We start from the raw sequence: 10742 nt of genomic DNA, 5'->3' as shown, positions 1-10742 counted from the left end.
TGTTCTAGTAAACAGGATGCAAAAATCATTTCAAAGACATCTGCATGCAAAAGGTTTATTTTCACGTCCATATGGGAATACAGGGACTTGGTGAGCCAATGACTGTAGTTTTGGTAGGACTTCCCAGATGAGACTGGTGAGGTGGATTAGACGAGAGAACTGCTACAGAGAAACACCAGCCACTCAGTCAGACGCATGTCAGGTTTCGGAGGCTGAGACAGACAGACAGACAGTCAAATCAAATATGTGTGCAATAATATCCTATTAAGTGTTAATTACAGATGATAAGAGCTGCATTGACATTAAACAAATCTTACAATAAAAGTTTGTGATATTGGTTTGTAATATATTACAAGCAACTGTAACTTGTTTCATAAAGCTCTTACAGTCTCAAAAATAATTGCCTAATTGAGAATCTACTATCTGGCTCCTCATTACCTATTGACACTAAAAGCAAAACAATTTCAAAAAATGGCAGTTTAATGAAAATGATTATTGAAGATATACATTTGCTGCATGTCTTTCAATCAGAAACTGATTTATAACAAACAAACAAACAAAAATCCACTCTGGTCAGCTTCACGTAAACTGCCAGATGAGAAGGTCGGAAATTTTTAAAGCTTTAGAATTTGCGAATCCACCACCACAGATATCGCTGCAGGGAACATAGCGACTTGGTGTGTGAATAAGTTTGGAGTTTTATGAGGACCTCTGGATGGGACAACTGATGGCAGTTGATCAGATGAGTGGGCCGCAACAGAGAAACACCGGCGAGTCATATCCGGTGTCGCCTGAGATTTACCTGCAGCTCAGATGTGTCCACTGATTGTCTGTCACGTTGCACAGACAGCAGAAGCGCCCGCCCTCTGTTGGGGTATCCCTCCTCCACCTCCAAGTGACACACTAATGATGCAGACTTCAGGTAGACCAGCAGGCGCTTGGCAGGATTCCAGTCGATGGCAAAACTGACACACAAGATGCACACTTGTGGTGTGACTATCATGATGGCCGACCAAAACAGGATTGCAATCAAAGCACTGTTTTAGGCGCCATTATCCATAAAGTTGCCATAGTATTTCAATGCATACAGTGGGGAAAAAAAGTATTTAGTCAGCCACCAATTGTGCAAGTTCTCCCACTTAAAAAGATGAGAGACCCCTGTAATTTTCATCATAGGTACATTTCAACTATGAGACAGAATGCGGAAAAAAATGTCCAGAAATTCACATTATCTGATTTTTTTAAATACTTTATCTGCAAATTATGGTGGAAAATAAGTATTTGGTCACCCACAAACAAGCAAAGTTTCTTGCTCTCACAGACCTGTAACTTGTGGACTTACACCAGGCTGGGAAGACTGAATCTGCAAAAGTTAAGTAACTTGGTATGAAGAAATCAACTGTGGGAGCAATTATTAGAAAACGGAAGACATACGAGGCCACTGATAATCTCCCTCGATCAAGGGCTCCACGAAAGATCTCACCCTGTGAGGTCATAATGATCAGAAGAACGGTGAGCAAAAATTCTGGAAGCACATGAGTGGACCAAGTGAATTACCTGCAGAGAGCTGGGACCAAAGTAACAAAGGCTACCATCAGTAACACACAATGTTGCCAGGGACTCAAATCCTGTAGTGCCAGACGTGTCCCCCTGCTTAAGCCAGTACACGTCCAGGCCCATCTGAAGTTTGCTAGAGTACATTCAGATGATTGGATGATCGGATCGATTCGGATAATCCAGAAGAAGAATGGGAAAATATGGTCAGATGACACCAAAATAGAAGTTTTTGGTAAAAACTCAACTTGTCATGTTTGGAAGAGAAAGAATGGTGAGTTTCATCCAAATAAAAGTCCGTGTTGTCCAGTGACAACCCCAAAACATCACTGCTCTAGAGGAGAACTGCATGGTGGAATGGGCCAAAATACCAGCATGTGAAAACCTTGTGACGACTTACAGAAAACATTTGACCTCTGTCATTGCCAGCAAAAGGGAATTTAACAAAGTATTGAACTTTTCTTCTTGACCAAATACTTATATTCCACCATAATTTACAGATAAATTCTTTAAAAAAAATCAGACAATGTGATTTTCTGAATTTTTTTTCCGCATTCTGTCTCTCACAGTTGAAGTGTACCTATGATGAAAGTTACAGGCCTCTCTCATCTTTTTAGGTGGGAGAACTTGCACAATTGGTGGCTGACCAAATTCTTTTTTGCCCCACTGTAAATGAACCTTTCAAATAGTTTGTTCAGTGAATACGGTCTTCGAAGAACTCATTTTAAATCAGCTTGTTGAGAAATGACAACCGCTGATTATTGGTGACAAAAAGCTCACCTGGACCTCAGCAGCTGGATCTCATACAGCAGGTCTGCCTGACTGATGTAGACTTCCATGACTTCAGCCAGGGCAGCGCTCAGCTCGGACTGGTGACCTGATAAGCAGTCCTTCATCAGGTCCAACACACCCCCACTTCCCTGTGCACACACGCACATTGATGTATGTATTCATTCAAAGTCAAAAGAATGAAAACTAAAAAGGGGCGGGGACACTTTAAACTCTTTCAAGGGAAAAAATAATTCAGAATATATTAGGGCAGCACTGTTGCTTAGCCTGACTTTTGTTGCTCAGGGAGATTCTTGTTTATAACAATGATAATACGTTGAAATGGTTTATTACACATTTACATGCATGTCAACTGAGGGTTCTTTGTTGTCTCACATATCTGTAACTATTCTGCAAGACAGATGAAAATACAATGTTTATGTCTTTCAAATTATACATTTGCAGGATTTTATCGAGAGGACTTTATTGGCATTTGGGAACCTGTTTCTCAATTCAAAGGTCATTTTGTTTTACAAAATTCAAACTTAATTTGTAATCTTTTTCCCCAAAGTAAATATACACCATAAGTTACAAATCTTATCAATGGTTTGGAAATCAAACCCTCAAATCTCTGAGTTCTATGTGGTGATTTTATTTATTTATTCATTCATTCAGTAAATTTTCCCTGTTTGCTTTACACAAAATATTTGAATATATTCAACCAATAGTGACAATGGGCCTCTGCAAATATTTAAATATTGATAAACATACAGTTGTTAAGATAGAAGTTAATGCGATCAAATTTATCGTGTCTGACAATTAATAGATCTGGAGAAGCAAAATATATTTTTACTGATAAACAGATAAATCAGCTTGTCATCGTTCTCTTGTCTCACCTGTAGTTTGTAACGGTTGTCGTTGCTCCAGGTGACTGACATCTTTACCGGCTCCAAATCCCCGGACAACACATCTCCTGTGGCAGTGGAACAGGGTCTCAGACCCAAACTGAGCTCTGATTGGCTAAAGGCCAGCAGATCAATCTGGGTGATGCCCTGGACAGCTGACACAGTGGCCTGCAACCTGATGGAGGGGAAGCTGTTTTAATGGCCGATCAGAGCCAACCAGCCAGTTCAAATGACCTGAATGGACTCACTCATCTCTGACTCGCTGGCCGTCCATCAACTGAGCAAGCGTCGCCTCGTATTCTGTCTTCAACTGCCTCAGCTGGCTGTCACATGACCGCAATGCATTCTGGGCCTTCTTGAGAGAATCTGCCAGCTCCGTGCGCTGCTTTGTCTGAAGGAGGAATGGATACTCTGACACTTCCTTATACAGCTCTTTGGTTATTATTTCAAATGTTTTTTTCTCCTCATGCTTGGACTTCGTTAAATGAGATTATGAGATTTTTTGTGAGAATCCATTCTGTCTAGATTTCAAGTGATTCGAGCAAGTCAAAATCCGTTATTCTCGTGGCTGATGACTCATCCAACCACCTGTCCAGTATTTGTTTGAGTTTCCGACCCCCATTCAGATGTTTGATTTTTGTTTTGTTTTTTTGAATTTACAGATTGGTTCTTTGTGAAAAAATCATTTAGTGTCTGGTGTTTACAGAACAATGCAACATCTCTATTCACCTGAGGAACTTCGAGACTAAATAATATTTAGTTGCACCAAGTGTGTGTGTTTCACCTTGTTGTGCTGCTCCTCGAGGAGCTGTGTAAGCTTGTGTCGCTTGCTGTGGATCGTCATAGTTCTTTCCTGCAGTGCTCTGAGCAGACCTTTAGTCTCCTCCAATCTCTCCCTGCTGTCTGCCTTCAGAGACTTCCACCTGCTGCGCGCCCCACCATCTGACACACACATGCACACACGCACACACACGCACAAACAGTTCCCTGAACTGTCAGCTGTACCAATGGATTTGTATTGTGTTCAGTGTGTTAATATTAAATCTGGGTATTCCCAAGAGCACCATAAATGCAGCCCCAGCCACGGGCCGGTGTCTCCCTGAGGAAGCCTCGGGGGGGCACGGGTCAGTGTCTCCCTGAGCCAGTCCTAAGCCCGGATAAATGCAGAGGGTTGCGTGCAAAACCAAACATGCAAATCAAAGCTAATAACCAGATCACAAAGGATCAGTCAAGGCCCAGGTTAACAACGAGCGCCATTGGTACCGATGACCTACAGGGAACCAATGGAAACTGGGCTACTGTAGGTCAAAGAAGGAGAGCAGGAAGGCGTATTTGGAAGAAGAGAGAGAAGAGGAGAGACAAGAGTCTGGGACTAAGAGTAGGGACTTTAAATATCGAGGCTATGACAGGATAAGGTAGAGAGTTGGTCGACATGATGCAGAGAAAGAAAGTGAATATACTGTGTGTCCAGGAGACCAGGTGGAAAGGTAGTAAGGGTGGTCAGGGAGAGCTTCCAGATGATTGAACAACAACAGCTCGGGTTATCAGGGAGACAGGTGGGAGAGTACTTGCGTCATCTGGTAGGAAAGTACATAAGGAGACTTGGTGGTGGAATGAGGAAGTACAGGAGTATATGCAGAGAGAACTGAAGAGAACAGACAGGAGTACAGGGAGATACAACGTAAGGTAGATAGAGGTAGCAAAGACCAAACAAAGGGCGTACGATGACTTGTATGCTCGGTTGGACAGTAAGGAGGGAGAGAATGATCTATACAGGTTGGCAAAACAGAGAGATAAAGATGGAAATGATGTATAGAAGTTCCAGGTGATTAAGGATAGAGAGGGAACTTTATTGACAGATGCTAGAAAAGTGATGGGAAGATGGAAAGAGTACTTTTAAGAGCTGATGAATGTGGAAAAATGAAAGAGAGGCGAGGGTAGAAGAGGTGACTATTGTAGACAACAAAGTAGCAGAGATCATTGAAGGTGAAGTGAGGAAGGCATTGAAAAGGATGAAGACAGGCAGTTGGTCCTGTGGAGGTGTGGAAGGATCTAGGAGAGGCAGCAGTAGAGTTTCTGACTGGATTGTTCAACAAGATCTTAGAGAGTGAGAAGAGGCCTGAAGAATGGAGACAAAGTGTGATGGTACCCATTTTTAAGAACGGGGGGGGGGGGGTAGCAGAATTGCAGCAACTATAAAGTAAAGAGTATTAAGTATAAAGACAAAGTTGATAAGCGATATAATGAAATTATGGGAAACAGTAGTGGAAACTAGAATGAGAGAAGAAGTCAGCGTTTGTGAACAGCAGTATGGCTTCATGCCTAGAAAGAGTACAGCAGATCCAGTATTTTCTTTGAGAATGCTAATAAAGAACTACAGAGAAGGCCAGAGGGTGCTGCATTGTTTTTTTGTAGACCTGGAAAAAGCATATGACAGGGTGCCAAGAGGGGAACTCTGATATTGTATGAGGAAATCTGGAATGAAGGAGAAGTATGTTCGACTAGTACAGAACATGTATACTAGCTGTGAGACAGTGGTGCTGTAGGGGTTCATGGTGAAGGTGGGACTCCACCAGGGATCAGCTCTGAGCCCCTTCTTGACTGCAGTGGTGATGGACAGGCTGAAAGATGAAGTTAGAAAGGAATCTCTATGGACCACGATCTTTGCAGATGACATTGTGATCTTTAGTGAGAGCAGGGAACAGGTTGCGAAAAATCTAGAGGTCGAGGTATGCTCTAGAAAGGAGATGAATGAAGGTTAGTCGCAGCGAGACAGAGTATATGTGTGTGAATGAGAGGAACCCTGGTGAAACGGTGAGGCTACAAGGAATGGAGATCAAGAAATTGGAGAATTTCAGGTACTTGTGCTAAACAGTCCAGAGCACCAGAGAGTGTGGAAAAGAGGTGAAGATACAGGGTCAAGTAGTTTGTAATGGGGGGAGAAAAGTGTCAGGGGTAATATGCGATAGAAGACTATCAGCCAGAATGAAAGGAAAGGTGTACAAAACAGTGGTGAGATCAGCGATGCTGTACGGACTAGAAACAGTTCCAATGACAAAAAGACAGGAGGCAGAGCTGGAAGTCACAGAGATGAAGATGTTGAGGTTCTCTTTGGGAGTGACCAGGATAGATAGGCTCAGGAATGAGTCTATCAGAGGAACAACATATGTTAGATGTTTTGGAGAGATGGTCAGAGAAGCAAGACTGAGATGGTTCGGTCATGTACAGAGGGACAGTGAATATATTAGTAAAAGGATGCTGGAATTGGAGCTGCCAGGCAGGAGGTCCTGAGGAAGACCAAAGAGAAGAATTATGGATGTAGTGAGAAAGGATATGAAGGTAGTAAATGTGAGAGAGGAGGATACACAGAATAGGGTTAGATGGAGAGGGTTGATTTGCTGTGGCGAACCCTGAAGGGAAAAGCCGAAAGGGGAGGAGGAGGAGAAAAAGAAGATTCCCAAGAACATCACAATACAAAATTTTACACACTATATTGTACACATGATATTATTTATACTAAATGTACAAGATTTGTTTAAAAGATTGTTGTAGCTGTCATTTATTTCATCATAGCTCGAGCTTGTAATTGGCTCTCTTATCTAGTCAACTCCCCCTAGTTTCACTTTAATCCTGAAATGTTTGTCTTCTATAATGCAACATTACAAGACAGCACTCAATGAAGCCCGTTCCCGTTACTACTCTGGCATCATTCACTCGGGATCCTCCAATCCACGCTCTCTGTTCTCCACCATAAACAAACTACTCAAACCGCACGACAACATCTCATCCACTTTCACCCCGGAAAAATGTGACCTCCTCATGTCATTTTTCACCTCAAAGATAGACACCATCCATAATCAACTTGCATCCTCCTCTGCCACCAACCCAGTCCCAGAGCCCCTACTCACCTCCCCTTCTATCCACCGACTCACTCATTTCTCTCCAATAACTACAGCAGATCTCACCAAAATACTCACCACCATGAAGCCATCCACCTCCCCCTGGATCCCATGCCTTCAAATCTTGTCATAGCCTGCCTCACCCCCCTTGCCCCACTCATCACCGATACCATTAACGCCTCCCTCACCTCTGGAACAGTCCCCACATCACTTAAGCTTGCTGCCATCACCCCTCTCCTTAAAAAACCTGGCCTCGACCCCGACGACCCCAACAACTTCCGACCCATCTCCAACCTCACATTCCTCTCAAAAGCACTGGAAAGAGCTGTCACAGCACAATTAAATCAACACCTCTTCACACATGACCTGTATGAAACTTTCCAATCCGGCTTCAGAAACCAACACAGCACTGAAACAGCTCTCATCAAAGTAACAAATGACCTCCTTCTCTCCTCTGACTCCGGATCCCTCACCATCCTCCTCCTCCTTGATCTCAGCGCTGCCTTCGATACAGTCAACCATCAAATCCTCCTCAACCGTCTGGAATCATTAGGCATCACCGACACCGCCCTCTCCTGGTTCCACTCTTACCTCTCCGGCAGATCTCACTACATCAGCATAAACAACCATACATCTTCCACCACCCCCGTCCGACACGGAGTTCCACAAGGTTCAGTTCTTGGCCCCGTACTTTTCACCCTCTACATACTGCCACTTGGACACATCATCCGCCGCCATGGACTCCATTTTCACTGCTATGCTGATGACACTCAGCTTTACATAAACACCAAAACAATCACTCCCGAAATCCTTTCCTCCCTCACCGACTGCATCACAGACATAAAAACCTGGATGAACCAAAATTTCCTCAAACTCAACAGCAACAAAACAGAAATTATCATATTCGGCCTAAATCCTTGCTCAATTCCTGTAACAATCTCGCACTCTCCATTGATGGTCACTCTGTTTCCCCCTCCCCCCTGGTAAGAAATCTTGGAATCTACATGGACCCTGCACTCTCTTTTAGGCCACACATAAATCACATCACCAAAACATCTTTTTTCCACCTCCGAAACATAGCACGCCTCCGACCCACTCTTCCACCCTCTGCTGCTTAAAACACTAATCCATGCATTTATCACCTCCAGACTCGACTACTGCAATAGTATCCTATATGGCCTCCCCTCTAATGCCCTTCAAAAACTGCAATACGTCCAAAACTCTGCTGCCCGACTACTTACCCGCTCCCCTTCCAGAGAACACATTACCCCCATCCTCCGTCAACTTCACTGGCTGCCCATCAAACAACGCATCCACTTCAAGATCCTCCTCACCACCTACAAAGCCCTCAACAACCTCGCCCCCCCATATCTCACCGACCTTCTACGTCGCCACTCTCCAGCCCGTCGTCTTCGCTCCTCGGATGAAAACCTCCTAACTCCAATCTGTAAGTCCAAGTACCGCACCCTGGGAGACAGAGCCTTCGCCATCGCCGCCCCCACCCTCTGGAACTCCCTCCCCCCAGCCATCCGAGAGTCAAACTCATTGTCTTCCTTCAAAAACAACCTCAAGACCCACCTCTTCCAAACCACCTACAACACCCACAGCTCTTCCCATTAACAATGTTTATGTTCTATGTTTTTCTGTCGTCAACTTGTAAAGCGTCTTTGTGTACCGTGAAAAGCGCTATACAAATCGTATGCATTATTATTATTATCATTATTATTATAAAACACAGGGATCTCCTGTTTGATTTCCTAGTGATGCAAGGTGGAATAATACAGTATAATGAAATAGTTGAATTCTAATGTGTTAGAGTGCTGATGTTAAATCTTCATTATGCTGTGTATGCAGCCTACCTTGCTGGGAGGGGCAGGGCTGGGACAGCAGTTCCTGAGAGGAATTTAGACCCACTAGGAGGGACATCATGGAGTCCAGAACAGACAGCTGACGCCACAGAACCTTCTGGATACGTCGACTGTCCTGCAGGCAAATAAGCGCACACACACACACACACACACACACACACACTTTATCAAATTGGCTGGCCATTTCAATTCACCGATTTAAAATAATCAGCTTGGGTGGAGCCGCTGCTTCTGTCAAGTAGATTGCATCTGTGTTCAAAGAGAAACCAACCATGAGGAAGAGCAGCTTCATTTCTGCCCCACCAGCATCCAGCTGTTCTGTGTCATGTTGGCATTCCAGGGGGGTTGGATCACAGTGCTGCATCACGCTGGGGGGGGTTACAGACAAATTATTTTTATTACAATAAACCTGCTTTGCACATACAAGGGGTAAAAAGTACATTTTTTCTCTTGAAACAAAGGCATCAAATTCAAAAGCCGACAGAAGAACGCAGAATGAAAGAAAAGGAATAACTGCAAGGTCAGCATTTAAACGTAATAATGAGAAAAATAATTTCTTATGTTACACCACTAAAAGGCTTTGGGTCTTTTTATCACTTTTGGTCAATTAAAAAAAAAACAGATAAATAAACGAATTAATAAAAATCACAAAAATTAAAACAATTTGATGAAGAGAAACTTTGATGTACAATATTACGTAATTAAACAATGTCCGAATTGAAAACCTGGTGAATATCTATTTCAAAACTCCGAGACAGAGGAATAAAAGCATTTTTTTATGAAGCATGGTTGAATTATATCATGGTTTGGGATCGTGAGAGAAATGTAACTATATAGTGCCACCCATCAATGAAATCGTTGAAAATATAAATATTTGTTTTAGCATTAGCTAGCATGCTTATCCCCGCTGAGAGTATCTGTCCGATTTCGAAAATGACAGTAGCCAGGGACAAAGTCACATAACGCAAGTTACGTATTACGTGTTGATAAAAATTATTTGGACAGACTTACGTTCGAACTCCCGCCATTGTATTTTCAAATATTCCGCTTCCTCCTTTTCTTCTACTTCTTTCTTTGTTTCTACTTGGCCGTGTGGGCATTATCGCCATCTACTGGTGACAGCTCTTATGCCGCTAAATGATCCAATGTCATATTCAAACTTATTCAAAGGGGGACAAATACGTTCAACTGTTCTCATCAGATTCCAATGACGTGAGAAGATTGTAAGATTGTAAAAGATTGGTGTAGATCCAGAACAATATGTTTTAAAACGCACCTGGTATCTTCCCTTTAGATCACATCAATATGGTCCTTTTGTTTGGATCCAGGGCTGGGACTCAGTGTGCAGTGAACCTGATTGAGCGGGTGAATGATTCCTCATCATTGTATTCTTTGCCTTACATTTCTTTACCAGTTCCTAGAACCAGAAGTTGACGTTTCTCCTTGCCAGTTCCCGAGACTCCTGCAACCCCCCTCCCCAGAAACAACCCAGCCCAGGCACACCTCTCCATTCATCTTCCCTGTCAAATAAACGCCTTAAGATACCCTACCTCCTGAGTGTCCTTGCGTTTAGGTCAGGCACACCCTCCTTCAACATTTATGGTCACTGATGTTGAAATCAATTTAATTCATTCCTTTATTCGTTGTCTGTTTTTTTGGACTGAAACCCAGTGGACTGAAAAGGTGAGCCAAGATATCTCCTTCCCAAGCTACTAACTGTAGCTTTTCTTGTAGGACCCTAAGGTGTA

At 43.1% G+C, this 10742-nt stretch overlaps 1 protein-coding gene across 1 annotated transcript; it reads right to left on the bottom strand.

Annotated features, from left to right (window-relative positions):
* LOC147229499 (uncharacterized) lies at positions 1 to 10103 on the bottom strand. Its single transcript, XM_086155882.1, has 9 exons — positions 10006 to 10103; positions 9266 to 9362; positions 8986 to 9109; positions 4012 to 4169; positions 3476 to 3618; positions 3219 to 3402; positions 2335 to 2474; positions 803 to 965; positions 1 to 212 (listed from the first exon to the last, which is right to left on the bottom strand). The coding sequence occupies exons 1-9, from the start codon at positions 10101 to 10103 to the stop codon at positions 147 to 149; spliced, it is 1173 nt and encodes a 390-aa protein (XP_086012008.1). The 3' UTR covers positions 1 to 146.
* Positions 10104 to 10742: the final 639 nt, after the last annotated feature.

The sequence above is a fragment of the Fistularia commersonii genome, chromosome 11 (assembly GCF_037954325.1).
Source record: "Fistularia commersonii isolate RoL2024-O1a breed Wild chromosome 11, RoL_Fcom_v1.0, whole genome shotgun sequence".
NCBI lineage: Eukaryota > Metazoa > Chordata > Actinopteri > Syngnathiformes > Fistulariidae > Fistularia > Fistularia commersonii.
This window is presented reverse-complemented; position numbering and strand designations above follow the sequence as displayed.

Bases quoted from the DNA above. Each gene is read 5' to 3' on its own strand.
- LOC147229499 (XM_086155882.1), bottom strand. From the start codon at position 10,103: ATGGCGATAATGCCCACACGGCCAAGTAGAAACAAAGAAAGAAGTAGA. The intron at 3,619-4,011 runs GTGAAACACACA...TTCCTCCTTCAG, and splicing joins TCGAGGAGCAGCACAACAAG to ACAAAGCAGCGCACGGAGCT. The intron at 2,475-3,218 runs GTGAGACAAGAG...GTGTGTGCACAG, and splicing joins ACAACCGTTACAAACTACAG to GGAAGTGGGGGTGTGTTGGA.